This window comes from Plectropomus leopardus, chromosome 21 (genome assembly GCF_026936395.1).
Source record: "Plectropomus leopardus strain MGB_pleo_1.0 chromosome 21, ASM2693639v1, whole genome shotgun sequence".
Lineage (NCBI taxonomy): Eukaryota > Metazoa > Chordata > Actinopteri > Perciformes > Serranidae > Plectropomus > Plectropomus leopardus.
In genome coordinates, this window is record NC_142196.1 from 15,371,611 (window position 1) to 15,388,426 (window position 16,816).

The 16,816-nt window shown below is 41.2% G+C and overlaps 1 protein-coding gene across 1 annotated transcript in view; it reads right to left on the bottom strand.

Annotated features, from left to right (window-relative positions):
• prex2 (phosphatidylinositol-3,4,5-trisphosphate-dependent Rac exchange factor 2) overlaps nt 1-16,816 on the bottom strand; it is a 127,478-nt gene that overhangs the window by 85,532 nt on the left and 25,130 nt on the right. Inside the window, exons 5-10 of the mRNA XM_042510369.2 lie at nt 14,407-14,508; nt 13,347-13,508; nt 9,498-9,631; nt 8,484-8,587; nt 5,822-5,971; nt 4,466-4,607 (exon numbers count right to left, since the gene is read on the bottom strand). Coding sequence (XP_042366303.1) covers nt 4,466-4,607; nt 5,822-5,971; nt 8,484-8,587; nt 9,498-9,631; nt 13,347-13,508; nt 14,407-14,508 — 794 coding nt within the window. The remainder of the gene's footprint in view (nt 1-4,465; nt 4,608-5,821; nt 5,972-8,483; nt 8,588-9,497; nt 9,632-13,346; nt 13,509-14,406; nt 14,509-16,816) is intronic.

Below are 16,816 nucleotides of genomic sequence, written 5' to 3' on the forward strand. Positions count from 1 at the left end.
TGAAAATGTTTTATTTTATTTCCCAATGATTTTTAAATTGCACGGTGTCATCACTCTATAAAAAAGCCCTCACATAGAATGTTCAAGCATGGAGAGCTTTTTCGGCTGCAGCCAGATGTTTGTAGATTTTATTACCCTGATCCAGTTTTGTCACCTTCTAAGTCTCACAGTGTGTGCTTCCCATGATGTCGGAGGAATGGACATAAGGTCTGAGATTACAGGCTTTTGCGCTTTCCCAGCACAGGAGAGACAGAGGTGTGACATCTCATCAAGATTTTCTGTTAAAAAATTTCAGGCTCAATAAAAGGAACCAGGTTTCTCACAATACCAGAATTTAAAACTTCAATACTAGCATAAAAAAACAAAACAAATTTTCGACACATTATTCTGTTGATACCACGGCAATAAGAAAAAAAAACTCCTAGGCAAACAATTTTTTTTTTTCGTTTTCTCTTTTCTGAACATATGCCTAGTGGTAGGTTCGTTGCTGGAGAGAATACCTTAACAGTCACAGGTTGAGGACCAGCTGATTTTCTTCCCTGCTGTTTCATCTGTGCAGCCTTGGGTTAAAAATCTGATTCTAGATCTAATTTTTTAATAGCCTTACTTTTGATACTATCAGATAATGAAGATTGTGTTCTTTTAACCACAAGGTATCTAAAAACTGACACACATACAGTCACAGACAACCACCCCATTTGATAAGATTGCTCCTAATTCAAGGATCTACATCTGAAAAGATTTTGCTTGTTAGCTATAATTAGGATCCTTAAGGCCTGTGTCCACCTAGCATTTTTGTTGGGTTTTTTTCTCAGCGCTAGCATCTTGTTTGCAATTGTTTCCTATAAGGTCTGGTGGAGCAGATCAGCCTGCGGACGCTGGATGCTGCTGGTTAGTGTTGTGATTTTATCACCACACTGTTGTACGTTTTGTGGTCAGCCCTCTGTTAACGTAGCATCACAAAATCACGTTAGCTTGCTGGCTAATGCTGATGTCAAGATATCGTTGTCATGGAAACAAAACCCACACACAGCATGTCGTCTAAAAAAAAACGCTGGCAGTGCTCTTTCATGAAGCGCTGGGATGAAGCTCCCTGCCTCCGCTTTTCTGCTGAAGAAAAACACTATGTGGACACAGAGTTTTAGCTGTCAGCTAAAGTTTGGAATATAATCGTGGAGAAGATTAAAACTATGATCAGAAGCTCATGAACTAAATATCAAAAATAAACTACTCAGCATTTCCCCCTTGAACTCCCTCAAGGACCCCTGACGGCCCCCGGACCTCTTGTTGAGAACCACAGCTCTTGACAACTTTAAAAAGAGCATCATATCACAGCAGATGTTTTTAGGATCTCATGGTTCTGGTTCTCTTGTACATGACTGACTGCAGTTAGATTCTGTGCCCCCTTAATATTGGATTTTGAGGTATTTGAATTTTTAGTGTTTCTGGACAGGGTTGAACTTTGGGCAAACTCAGTTCGAACCAGCTTTTTTACTCATTTACTTGCATGAAACTCTGGCAAGCCAGTATGAAGGCAAGACATCTACATCTTATATGATAAAAGCAAAATACTGAAATGGGGACATCAACTCATGCATGCTTAAAATAGATCAAGGACAGACTTTTTAAGCAAAGCACCCTTTACAGTAAATCCTCTCACCTATCAGCAAGTGGAGGGTAGACAGGCATGTTTAGACTCGAGAAAAGTAAACATGGAAAGTGTACTGTGGAAACTCAAGGACAAGAAACAATGAACGTGTTACACAGACAGACACACCTGCACTGTCTACTCGAAATTACATTTCTAAATTACTAAATTGCATTCATAATAAGACTGTGGTGACAATGTAATTGCTGCCTGCATTTTGTTTAAAAACAACATTTTTTGAGTTAATGAAACGTTACCTTTAAGTGCAGCGCTGGAGGTGGTCGGGGTGGGTGGCCAACATGTAAAATGTAGGTTTGCGTCTTTGTCTTATGCTGTGTTCGAATTGTGAGCAACGCAGCAACAGGCTTCTAGTCATTTTAGTGGAAGCTGTTGACATGAAACTACAAACTGTCGCCTGACGCTTGTCGCTGTGGTGAGGTGTGACGCGCTGCAATTCAAAGTTAAGCACTTTTTTTTCAGGACTTCAATGACATGGTGAAGCATTAACCAATCATATGGTTTTGTTTCTCGCTGTGGTTCTGTGTTACTTAGCTTAGATAGCTGACTCTATGTTAGCTTTCTGTGACTTGAGGTGCACACCAGGACGCAATGGAGCAGCAAAATGTGAGGTTAAAATGGGGCTCAGATCATTGACTAAACACAAATCTATTTTTGACCAAACACAAACTTTAGATGACGCTCAGTCGGAGCGCATTATTTAGCAGACACACACAAGCTTTTGACGACTTAAGAAACACTCAAACTGTGACTCTGTTGCATTGTACCTTGTAATATGAACAGGGCGCTAGGTTTAGGCAGCAACAGCACTTAAAAAGCACTTACCAAAAAAGGTGATAATAAAAAAATACTGCTGTAGTAACTACAAGTGGATAGTGTATTGCAAGTGTGCAAAGACAATGGATTTTTTTGCACCTTGCCAGGTGCCTAAATTAGCAACATATCCTCATTATACAGTATTAATCGCAAACATAACAGAGTGTCCCAGGGATGACACTCCTCTGTAGGCCAACACAGAAGTTAGCATCACACAGGTTCCCACGTCTAAAAGCCCATGGGATTTTTCCATTGGATTTTGGATTACTCTTGAAAATAAGCTCCATAGCTAACAAACATTTATGATACTTGCACGTTTTGTTCAGCAACATAATCTTCACAAATGTACACAACCTTCAGGATTTTTGACGCCTAAATACAATTGCCAGAGGTAAAAGCTACCGTTAGGCGATAAATTGGAGGGAACCGGGAGTGCTAAAATGCTAACAAATTTCCTGGGTTTTAGGAATCATTTCTGGAGCACTCTACACACTAAGCATTACATTTCCTTTCAAAACTAACATGCTTTTCAATTTTTTTGTTTACAAACGCTATTTCTAGGAGACAGGGCGCGCGCACGCGCACACACACACACACACACACACACACACACACACACACACACACACACACACACACACACACACACACACACACACACACACACAGCTGCCCTCTGGCATAATGGGCCCTCTGCTGCAGTTACCTCATGGATTCCTCAGCAGGGAGCTTATTGTAATCTAACATGGGCGAGAGAGAAAGCAGGCAGTCAGCTGAGCCGCACAGGGATATCTCCCTGTGATTTACGACTGGCATTCAATGGCCGATCCGTCCCCAGACACCACACCAATAATCCTTAAATAAGATTCATGGGCTAAATCTGGCTGGATTTGATTTTCCCATGACTGAGGCTGCAGATATACATAACACACTCCTGAACAAAAAAGGCGCCGATGCTTTCTTCTTCCCAGCTGCTGTCTTTAGAAACACTTGCCAATTTAAAAAATGAAAGCAGGGATAGAGAAACTGATCTATGTTACAAAAGTGTCCTGTGTAATCTGCTCTGAAGATAAAACAATACGCTGTAGGTGCTAATATTACTACCTTGACACTAGACATGGCCTCTCTTCCCACTTTTAATCAAATTTAAAGACCTATACATCTGAGAACACACAGAATTATGTATTATGATTGATGTAACGGCACAGTCATCCACTTTGGTGCTCACTCCCTCACAAAGTGGGCTTCTATGAACCCTCCAATTGCGTAAATTGAGATTGGGAATATAAAACACGCCTAATGGAAACATCATCCCATTTATTGCAAATAAGTTTTTACGCACACATGAGGTGGTATTTCAGGCAATTCGAAAAAAACATATTTAACAAAATTGCGATGAAAACACTTTTTTAGCTTTTACAGGTCACATGATGCTATGGCTATGCACTTGTCAGAAGGAACTGGCTCCCTCAGGCATGATGCAGCAGTAACTACAAGAGGTGTTATTGCATCGCACGACTCTTTAAAAGTTGAATGAATAATTGGGACGTTTTGAATCTACAATTCCTCTGCGAAATCGCGGACTATCACTTCTCAGAAATCCCTCATAAGTGTCCGCTCCCACATATTAGGGGGCATACCTCTTCATTATCGCTCGCATAAAACACCTATGTGGCCTCCGACTGAAAATAATGATGGCTAGTGCGGTGGCTGCAATAGAAATAAATCTGCTAATGTTTTGAATATCCATCTCTATGCTTCTTTGAATGTTATCACGAGAGGAGAAGTCACACAACACACTCAATGGAAACACAGTCCAAACACAGTTTTATCGACATTTCAAAACTATCGCTTAATTTTTGTTCACATCTGTAATGGAAACCCGCCTAGTGTTACAGAGCTCACACTGATGTGACACAGAGGACTGAAGCAGCTTCCTCACTGAACATATCAAAGTGTCGAGGTTAGCGGCAAGGATCTTACCTTCCCAGGAAGCACTTGGGGAAGGTGGTGAGCTTTCGTTTACGGTCCTTAATGAGGTTACCCTTGGTCATGAGGTGGTAGAGCTTCTCTCCCTTCTCTGACACCATCACCCACGTATCCTGCTCCATGCCGAGCCTCAGACCTATACAGCAGAGGAGGGAGGGAGGGTGCAAAAGCGCCTGTCAATATCGTGGCATAAATAATCTTTGCACTCAGCTCCTAGACTAGATGTGACATCAATTACTAACTGGAGAAGGTTAATGTCTCCTAATTTCACGAGGTAATTAGCCATGCCTCTCACTGTCTGCGCTAATACTCTCAGGCATCGTTAATAATGACACTATGACGAGTTTATCATGCACACAATCGCAAAACAGGTCAAATAAAAACAGAAAATATGCGTTTCCCTTGTAGGAGTGACAACCTGTTAATCTGTCTTAACAACCTTAAATGTGTTCGCAAAGACACACACAGTATCACCACATCGCTCACTTTTTCTTTGACTCTTAGATACAAAACTCATCAGGGCTGGGATTCACACTCTATTTTCAATATTCAGGTTAACCCTTTGAAACCTCAACAAATGGCTTGATTTCTGTCAAAAACATGGGAGGATGGCAATGAGCAATGACAAAAGAGAAATGGACCCAGAATTCGCCAGAAATTAGTGAAAAGTTCAAAAATATTACCTTAATATTCGTTTAAAAAAAACAAAACAGAAACAAGACTTTAAGGAAGTGCTCAAAAATAGAATAATTCTGTTAGATTATTTTAGATGTAGAATTATGATAATAATAATTACAGTTTTCCCCTAGCTTTTTTTTCTTCTCTTGACATTTTTTCCTAGCTTTTTTAAAAATACGTTTATTCGGTGCCCCATGTACAAAGGCTGTGTCCTTGCCTGAGCGGCCGCAGGTTTCTGTCTGTCTTCAGCCCTTTCCTGCATGTCACCCCCCTCCCCTCCTTCTTTCACTCTGTCACTGTTTTGTCAAACAAAGGCTAAAACACCTCAAATATCTTAAAAGAAAGAAAAAAGTTAGTATCCTGAATTGACTTATTTCTAGCAATTTGTGGAACACTTCTCACCATGTTGTTCATTGCCTTTTTCCCATGTTTTTAAAAGAAACTAAATAATTGGCTCAGGAATCAAAGGTTTAAATACTTGTGAATCTAAGAGCAGCAGAAGAAAAGTGACGTTGGGTTAAATTTTTCTGTATTGACTTTCCCAAACGCAGCAAATATTCTCAGCTATTTGATTCAAGACAGATGTTGAGAAGAAAAAATCAAAATGGGAAATGAGTTCCCCTAACTGACCGACCCCCACCCTGACAGTGATACACTGAAGCGCCTTCTTACTTTTCCTCCGCTCCCTCTCTTTCATGATGGCCTCCAGCCACTCCTGCTTCTCCTCCGGCGTCTTGGCCATGCAGACGAACCACTTGTTCTTGGCCGTGTTGTGGATCTTCCAGCCGTTGTTTACGATGTTCCCGCTGCTGTGGTAGTCAGCTGTAACACAGACACAGAGTTTGACTTCTCTAGTTTTATGAAGTCTTCTCATCGCGAGGGGTGGAACGACACACTTTTTTTGGGACTCATTTTGGCTCAGAGATGTTTGAAGGGGAGGGCCATCAATCAGTGGTTGCACTCATCATGACACTGTAAACGGAGCTGTTGGTACATCGGGTTCACTGTAAGCGAGTGTTACCCGCATGAAACAGAGCAAGGCACATTTTGCTTCAGAGAAAATGAAGCAAAAAAACGAAGCAACACTTTGACTCACAAAGAAAAAGACGGAGAAACAGAGCAGAACAGACAACACATTATCTGATGAATTAAAAGCTTTTTTTATACACTAGTGTGTGATCTATTTTCCAAAAACAACATCCATCATAAAACTATTGAAAATAACGTACTCTATCTTAGTGCAAACACTCGCTGTGGACTCATTTTCCCATCTCTAGTGTCGGCCCTCATAGCCTCTCTATTGAGTGCCTCATTGATTATCGCTCTTCTCCCTCAATGAGATAAATGAGGGGACACACATGCAGAAGAAGAGCCATCCATCAGCATTATTTACTACTCAGTGTTCAAAATACTTCCACAGAGCAAATGGCTACTTGTGATTCACCACCTTTGCTTGGGCTGAACAATTCATTGAAATCGCACTGACATTGCAATTTAATACAATACAATTTTCAAATTAAAAAAGCTAAGATTAAAAACCAGCTACCCATTAAGGTTGCACCGGTATGAGAACTTCACAGTACCATCACTGTCTAAGAAAGTAACACGGTTTCAAAGTGTGACGGTGTTACACGATTATTATAATTATTATTATTATTATTACCAGTTACAATGAAGGAATGAAAACAAACATTTTATTATTACAATAGAAACTTCAACTTGAATGCTTTTAAAAAAAAATTTAAGTGCTTTCTGACCGCCTTCTGGAAGCTGAAGCAGGGATGGTTTAGTTTGTGTCATTTGTTACTGTAACTGACTGGAGATCAATTACAATTACATTCACATCACATCAGGCCTGTTGTCCCGCTGTTTTTTTTTTTCAGATCTATTTTATTTTAATCATGATAATTATATTATTATTTTAAGGCTATTTTAAGACAATTCAATAGCTGAATAAAGATATGTCATTCATATCTAGGGATGTCCCCTGGGTGTCGAAAACTCAAATCATCTGTCGACATAACTCTTTAAGTCGAGCAGTTTTTTTGTTTGTTTCTGAGTTCTTGTGCTTGATATTAGTTTGCTAGTGTCGGCAAAAAAAATGTTGTATATTTCGGATCCATCTGTTATCATAGTTAGGACGCATTAGCTCGGAGAGCTAACTTGACTTGTTTACTATATTACTGCTGTCACCCTGAATGTCCCACCAAACCCTGTCAAACTCTATATGGAAAAAAAGGAACAAAAAGTCAAACACTGGTATTGAACAATCAAATCTGATTCAACTTAAATGAGTGGAGTACAGCCCTTTTCAAATCAATCATTTAATTTTATCACAACTTATGGGCCTGACCTACATGACAGAGCAGTTTATATGTCGACTGTATACAATGCTCTCTTGGTCATACTATAAAATGATTTGTTGTTGTTTTTTGTAATTAATAAAGAAGATAAGGAGGAAAAGGGACCTTTTTCTTTAAATCACATATAGAATCACTATTTTTGTCTAAAATAATCGTGGATAAATTCGTTTCACACTGACATAACACTCAAATATAGGCTAAAGAAAAAAAGTTTTAAAAAAACAAAGCAAATGAAAAGGAACTCTTGACTGTAAGCTGAATCTCCATCATTATTTCCAGAACATTTTAAATGCTTCACCGCATGACCTCTGATTCTCTCCCTTTAAGGGTGTAACAAAAAGCAAACCATTACAATCATCAATTACAATCACGTCTAAAAGCATCTACAGTGTGGTGTCCTTTATATGGCATGCCTCGAGGGCGTTTTTCAACCTCAGGCAGCAAGTGTGTTCCTGGGAAAAAAAGTTGCGGCACTTATTATTACGTAGGAATCCAAGTTAAAATGCTCCTGTCGCCCTGGATTTCAGATTGAAATCTCCCGCCTGTGGTGCAGAACACCCAGGAGTTACTGCACCGCCATCAGCCTCACGTGTTTATCCTCCCTCTCCAGACCCAAACCCATCCATCTCTCACCAAAAAACACCCAATATTACGGCCCATCTAGGTCTGCTGGAGAGGAAATGATGGCTTCTACAAATATAAATGATAATCAGTGGCTATGTGAGGCCAAAAGACACAAGCACTCGAGTTCACCAAGTACCAGCAGCAGCACAGTCCCAAGAATATCATGTAACTATAGATGTCTAAAAAAATGTTTATAGGTAAATCTTATTTTTCCATCGGCGATCCAAGTATAAAATCACATGTTGTCAACGTTCCTTTGTGGATTATTTTTAAACTGCTGCTGCCAGGAGTGCTGAAGTACAAAAATGAGCTTCTAAGAGCGAAAGAAAATGTATTTATCCACTCACCCGTGCCATCATCCACATTTTCCACCTCCATCACTTCTGTGTTGATTCTCCCTCTGAACAGGTAGCGAGGACCCTCTGTGGCAGTCTTACTATTTTTTAAACGCCTTGGACAGAGAGAAACAAACACAAGAATTAGGCAATAATCATTTCATGTTATTACTTACTGTGCAATTAGTATCACTCAGAGTCCATTTAGGATTTTATGAGGTTAATTATAACCACTTGATGTTTGTACATGTGTATTAATCACATTGAGGAAAATGCATCAAATTTAGACAAGTTATTCAATTTAAGGTCAGAACAACACAGCTTTTTTTCTTTCTTGCTTTTTGTGATTTTAGTCATGAATGGATCTACTTTCTTGTACTACCTGCAGACACAACACTGTACACAGCACGTACAGTAAAAGCTAATCGAAGCAGGTGGTAGCTTGGTTGGTGGTGGGTAAACAAAAACCGCCAGAAACACGCACAATGGACGCAGCAGCATTGTAAGCAGCTGGATCAGTAGCTCAGCATGAGCAGATCTGGCAAGTGTGCGTGCAGAAGCACAACAATGGTCTGCAATCAGCAAGAGTTTCCTGACTCGACTTGCACTGATCATAATAAATGTCACAGAAATGACCTGAGGGACTACTCTAATAACGTGTCCACAGATGGGGGTTAATAGTCCTTGTTGCTGTTTCCCTATGTAAAACAAAAAAAATCCTTTTCTCAAATGTCTCCTCTACTGCATAACTTCTTTCAACTACCTCACAAAAAACTAAAATGTTTCCCACAGTGCACTGCTCTCTTTTCTTTAAACAAGTAAAGGAACTTGCGCAGTGAATTATTTATAAAGTCCATGCTCTAAATGTTCTGTAGGAGTACAGAGACGAGGGGAGATTTTGAAATTTGCATAAACAATATTTTTATTCTGTCTCTTGAAAAATACACACTGTAATGAGAATTCAAATTCATCTCCTGCTTTGTGGATTTTGTCTGTGGAGTAATGAATACAAGCGTGTCAAGGCACCTGTTTTTCTTCTTGCAGTAGACCAGCAGCTTGTCAAACAAGAAGAAAATCCTCTCTTGTATGTTTCCAGCGGAAATCTTCAGGAGGACGCCGTGCATGAGCATCTCCGTGCATGTGTCTGTGATATTGGAGCCCTGCATGTGGGGAAAAGGTCAAACAGAGAGAACAGAAGGAATGAAACAGACACTACTTGGACATAGACTGACACACAGGAATAACGAAAAGAGGACATATAAAGTAGCAGAAAATTTGAATGCGACTTTTTATCTGAAAAATAAAGTTTCTATGACTGATTTCTATATGATTCAATGTTCACAAATCGTGTCTGAACAGGAGGAGGGATCACAAAGCCCAGCCTTTCCTGTTCCCTCTCTCAGGGGTCTGTGAAAACACTCTCTGCTTCCTCCAAGCAGATTGCTTTGGGACTCTAAAATGCACGGCCGTTAATAGCCTCTATAGAATAACATCCCGTCCAGTCAAACTATGTGTTGCATTGTCGCGCCTGGTCACCATATTGGTTGGGGGTTCCTGCTGCAAGTGATAAAGTGTGCTGTCTTTTCCCTTACCTTGCCTGCTCTGGGAATTTATGTACTACGTTTGATCGGCCCTTCAGAGCTAAAAATAACCTCTATGCGCAGAGAGCCGGAAAATGTGTTAAGCATTTCCTCCTGCTGGAGACATCAGCGGGCCAAAACCTATCCCGCTTTTTCCTTCTTTCTCTCCTCGCCCTTTTTATTCTCCTCCCTTCCCTTCTGCCGATCATCTCTCACTCGCTTCCCCTCCCCTTGATTCCCTCGTCTATTCCTCTATCTCTTTCATTCCTTCCTCCACACTTTTTTTTTTTCGTCTCCCGCTCTTTCAGGGGCCTTTTAACTCCCCAGCTCATGACCAGATGTTAAACTAATTTGCAGCCAGTGAATGTGTGCACACCAGACATGGAAAGGCCAACTTGTCTTGGTCACTTGAAGAGTCCAATAGCAACACGCACGCTGGTCCAGACTATAGAGCTGCATTTCCTTAATGGAAGACCGACACTTCCCTTTTGTGTTTCATGCGCTTTTGACAGAACCCCCCTGCCAATTTACTTCTTTCTGTGCAGCCTCCTTTTTCTCTGCAGCATTTTTCTATCACTCTTCACATTAATCTTGTTCCAAGCCAAAGCTCCACAGAGGGTGCATTCAGAAAGTTAAGCAACACTTTAAACCCTCAGTCATCTGTTTCATCTAAATTTCAACCTTCTATTTTTATAACCAGACAAAAGCCAGACATAACAACTGCAGAAATGGATAAAAAATTAGGAGCGGTGAAGAGGGATATGTCATTAATTAAGGCAAAAGTATGGTGGAAAAGTTTGTTTTAAACTCTGAAGTGGTATTTGACAATTAGCTGGGGAGATGAGAGAATTTAAATGAGATTCTTTAAACTAAAGACGCCAAATCGAGCAAACTCCACAACTTAAGTAGATTTTAAGAATGCTAATTGAACTTAAACAAGAGAACAGAATGTGAAAAGAAACTGGAAACTACTACGTGCTGCTCTAAAATTAACATATTTCTATGGTAAACAGTGACAAAACACAGACACTCGCAACACAAACCAACTGGCAATCACCGCCCTGACAACTGCTGGCAGTCGTCACCATGGTGACCACTGCAGGCCATCGCCCTGTCTCTCCCACGCGAGGTGAACCTGCCAGGATGGCCCGAGGGCAGCCAGCTGTGGATCAGGTCAGCGCTAACAAGCAATCAGCCCGGGTGGAGGAGCAGGAACGGAAAAACATCGGCTCTCACAATCACTCCTCATCCCTCCATCATTCCTTACACACCCACACAGAAATGCAAGATACATCCATTGTTCAGCACTCTCGCTCTCTCTTATTTTTTCCTTTTCTTTCTAGTTCACCCCTCTCTTCTTCTCAGTTCCATCTCATTTAGCCTGGCGTGCAGCAGTCACAGGGTCCTGCTCCAGAATGAGCTAATGTTTACGATTAATAAAACGTGCTGAGGGGAAACCGCAGAGTAGCTACAGCCAGGAACGTGTCGAGTGCAAGATATGTCACCGCACCCAACAATAAACTTCATTCTCATCACACTATTCTTAGATTTTGAGCTTTTTCTCTATGTGTGTTTACAGTACACATAGTTGAAATTATCCTTCCATTCAATATGTGTGCCAACAGAATTCATACAGAATAAATACTTTATACTCCTAATGATTTTTTTGTTCTGCACATAAATTAAAGGTTCTGTATACAACATTCAGAGCATTAACTTAGTAGCAAACAACTATTTGTTATGTTAACATATAGTGGAGTAATGGCGGCCTGAGAGGGGAGTGAAGTCACACTATGTCTGTTGTAATCAGAGCCTCTGTTCTTTGTTGTGGTAAGCTAGTCTGTCTATGCGTGCATGTGAGTGCTCTGTGTGTGTGTGTGTGTGTGTGTGTGTGTGTGTGTGTGTGTGTGTGTGTGTGTGTGTGTGCGTGTGTGTGTGTGTCCCACTGACTAGCTACAAACCAATGCTCTGCACTGAGTTATCGGTATGGCGTCACCACGAAAATGTAGTGCCCACCTTCTGGTAAATCCCGTTACATCTGTCAGCATTTTGGCCATCGGCAGCAGTGTTCGAGCTGTTAGCACCATTCACTGCTAGAACTGGCTCAGCAGCCACCTCTGTACTGAGAACTGTGTATAGACAACTTGAGTCACACTCAGGCCCCAAGAAGTGCACCAGGCTTGGAAGCCAGTTTTCATAGTGACCAAACAGTGTGAGTACAACATCTGTCACCTGATGCCTTTGGGCCAAAAAGCCATTTTTACATCAGCTGATGATTTTTTTGAGCGTCACAGGCCCCGCAAAATTACTCTCAGAATTTCATTATATTCTAGACATTATAAATGTCTAGAAAGGCACAACTAGCATTTGATCCTCATTGAAGTTAGCAAAGCACTAAACTTGAAGAGGCCAGCTTGACTGCCGGAGGTCTTTAGTGTGCCTCCAGTTCTCTTTATACATCCGTGATCAGACTCTCAGTCATAGGTACATTCTGAATGTCAGTTTTTTTGTTTTTAACATTGCCCAATTATTCATTACTTTGGAGTATATTTTACCATGAAGCAAAAATTGTATTAAAAGCCTTTCTAAATGCCCTTATTCATACTAAAACAAAACCTTCACAGAAACTTGAACACCCCAGTCACATGCAAGGGAGTCTAACCGTGCTCTTCTTCATCTTGTCTCACTCATATCTGAGTTGAAAGTATGTGTTATCTAGAAATCTGTTACTGCCTACACCTTGGATCAGAAGATGTATCAACACTGGCAGTGTCTCTGTGTCTGCATGTGTCCAGGAAGCCATAAGGCCCTCTATGCATGAAGCCAGGTCAATTACATAAGCATTCCAGCTTTACTTACCACCACTGTTTTCTCTATCAACCAACAACTAGGTCTACTGACCCTTCATAAAGTCATCCCAGATCTCAGGAAGAAAACGTATCTAAAGGGCCAGAAGTGCAGTTAACCTGACGATGATTGGATCGCTTTAACGGCAGGCTCATCCAGGCGGAAAGAATTTGACCATTGTGAATACAAGTCATTGTTCCCAGAGAGAACAAGAAAGCTTAAAGGGCTGACAAAAGTCACGCCACTTCTTGCTGAATTGCTGGCATAGGGTTAAGTGGCTTTAAATATGTCATGACTTTGAGCTTTGACGGGGGGAAAGCTCAGCTGTGTTTTAATAAAAAAAAAGAAAAACCAACAAGACAAGCCAGAGCGAGAAGTCAATGCAGCCATTTAAATTGAATTTACTGGCTGAGATTAAATCGTTCAACACAGTTTACACAGCCCTCACCTCCCAGCCCTCGATATGGGACTGCCATTCCTCCAAAATCTCCAATTTCTCCATCTGTCTCTTGGCTTCGTTGATGCTAGAGCACACAGCCTTCATCACCTGCAGAGACTCCTGCACCAGGGCGTAGTCATTGTGCTTCTTCGGGGTCCTTTTCAGCAACTCCTGTGTATGCAAAGACCACAAAAAGTCAGGAACACACACAAAAAAGATGCATGACAATAGAGAGACACACTCCCTTAAATACAGCTAAACTTTCAAATCCAGTTTGTGGCAAATCTAGGTCTGAATCATAATTACACAACATGAAAAACATGTTAAATTTCTCATCCACCCCACATTTGCTTACCTTCCAGTGGTTCTTGAGTCTAGTGGTTAAAAACTAGGTCTAGCAAAAGTGTTGATGATCTGTGCGTCTATAGCCTAAACACCACCTTTCAGCATGTCAGCAGCTACAGGGCTGATTTACACTGTTCAGGATATATCTGTGGCCAGTGATGGCTATCTGTGTCATTTCAGAGAAGGAGGCCCCAGCAGCTGAAAGACTTCAAATGGCGGAGCATCAGATTACCCCCTTATTATTATTACATCTCTGTGCCTGTGCTGGTGGCTGTTTAGAGAACGCCTGGGTGAATTAATAGATCATAACAAGAAGAACGAGATGGCATGGCTCGCATCTTTGACTCAAACAAGCCTTTGAAAGTGTATTTAATTTCGCTCACATTTCACACTGGGAAATGGAGATTTCAAAACTAACAACTGAGAGTGCAGGTATGAATGAGGCCAGTCAGTGTGTCTGAATGCGCAGCTGAGCAGAGGAGGTGATGATAGGTCCTGTGTTATTCCTACGGTGTCGTTGCGCTGGGGAACTAAAGCAGAGATGTGTCAGAATATGAGACCAGTGTTTCATTAGTGAGGGAGAGGTTGATGTGAATACGACGGGACAGCCCTAACTAATGACTAGGTGGTGGATGAAATGAAGAATAGAGGGTGCCCTGCATAGGTGGCACAAGGGTGTGGTATCTCCATAATACATGGTTAGCATGCACAACACCATACTCACTCTGAGTAGCAATGGGTACTTGCAGATCCTCTGAATAGGAGCAACCAGGTAACCCTCCAGTGGGACCTCTGTGTTTTTTCTGCCTCCCAGCAACATGCAGTTCTAGAAGAGAGGAGAGGAGGCTTAATAAGGCCAACACTCTGTGAGCCTATAATACTCATTGAACAGAAAAACAAACCGTTAGATAAAAGTTCAAGTCCAACATTTGTTTTTGATTTTAGTCCTGCTGAAGTAGATGTAATCATTTGCCAGAGTGCTGTTGGAATAAAGATCTTTGGCAACATCAGAAAAGATTATCAGTAGTATCAGCAGTATTTCATATTTTCTGTTTGTTTGAAGATGGAGTCAGCAGAAAGGTCATCATGTTAACTCACTTTCAGTCATATCATCTCTACTGCTGGGTGCAAAGATGTGATAAATAATCTACAAAGAGAGATGCAAGAAATAAATATTTCATTTTCTGAAAATTAAGGCGGGAGATTTTAAGATCATAAGGATTTTTCATCAATCCTTACAATCCTTATTTTCTTAGTTTAGCATGTTAGCATTCATAACAATCCCTTCTTAGCACAAAGTGCAACTGAGGCTGATGGGAATGTCAATGGTTTTGGAAGTAACTGATCATAAACAAGATGATGTAGGCCTGCTGGTATTGGCGTGTCATTGGCTATCTAGCTCAGACAGAATTGACTTCCCCCTTTGCATCCTGCATGTTACCGTTTTCAAAATACACAAACCAAAGCCAAACCTATCCCTACACTTGGTTTAAGCCCTGTGCGTGAAGGAAAAACTATCAAGCTAGCAAACTGCACAGTAAAATGTCTTGTTATGTTTTCTATGGAGTTTTCTTTTGCATGCATATAGCTATTTAGCAAATTTAGCCACAAGTAAATGTTTCACCAAAACAAGTTCCCTCAGAACACTATTTTGCAAGAGCACTGCCGCTGCATCCTGGGCTGAGAGCCACCCAAGACGATTCCGATTGGTTGCAAGAAATACAAACGACCCAGGGCGTTTTTTTCCCTTTCCCTGAGAGATAAACATTGCTTTCAGTCGATCAAAGTGACCTTTACCTACATGTGGGAGGTTACTGGGTATGAGGTCAGCTACTAATATTCATCCTCACTTGAATATCAATGAGGTGCTGATTACACCGAAACAGTAAACCAAGTTTAGAGCAGTCTGTAGGCCAAAGGTTTAGTGGAGGTTAGCAGATATTCCCACCCTGGTCACTGCAAGGCCGAGGAGGTGACCTGAGGTATATGAGCCCATAGCTCAGTGTAGGTTGGAGGGTAACATGAGACCCATATAGCCCTGATGGAAGGTTAGGTCTCCAAAAGGTCAAGGCTATAAAGACCTCATTAAATCAAGGTCAATTAATATCTTTGCCTCCTCTGGCTTCCTAGATTAAAGGCACACATGAACAGTAAATAAGACACAGAGCTCTTGCTTTGATTGGTGTGTATATTATGTGCATGTGTGTGTTTAATTCCTCACTCCATGAATTACAGTCTGTAGAAAAGGTCATATGCTTCACTTAAAGAACCGCCCAATCAATACACCACAGTCTGTGGTCATACTCTGGCTCTTCTGGGAGTGTAACTCTGCTGAAGATCTCGACTTCAAAGTGCTCTGTTTTTATGGAAGTCTTAAAACACAAGGGGTGATGGTGTGTAGTAATAGTGTTTGCAGCTCTGAAGCAAAGGAGTAAGGAGTGAGAAGGACTCACATTACACACTGTCAAAGCCTATGAGTAAAAAGTGAAAAGTACTAACAGAGGGACACAGACTGTAAACAGCATCAAGTGAAGGCTGAGAGAGGCAATGGAAAAAGAAAAAGGGCCAACATTTAAATTGACCTCTTAAAGTGCACATACACACACACACAGTTTACTGAGCCAGCAGTGGAAATGTAGTCATCTTTTGTTCTCGCAACATGATGCTCCCCTGTGGAAGTGAAATTCTCTCAGAGTGTCGGGACAGGAAGAGGGAGTCCGCCCACACAAGGGGCCGAGTCACATCAGCTGTCAGACACACTGGAACATTAAGTACAGGGTTTTACACTCTAATCTGTGGGTGACTGTGTGTTTGTGTGTCTAAGAGACTGAGGCGGAGTGTTTTCATATGTGAGCAGTTCTCCATCCAGTTTTGGTCATGCATGACCCCACTTGGACTTTAATATTAGCCCGAAGAACTTGGCTAAAATTCCTTAAGTCACACTTGTTTATGTGAATGCACTTTGGGCCCTGTCTTACACCTGGTGCAAAGCAATGCACAGAACAGTGCAATTGGCATTGGTAGTTTCAGACTAACGCAGCTGTGATTTTCAGGCCACTGCCCAAAGTTGTGTAAGAAGAAAATGTATTTTCACCTGTGGGTTTAAATGAGGTGTGGTCAGTTTCAGTATTGGC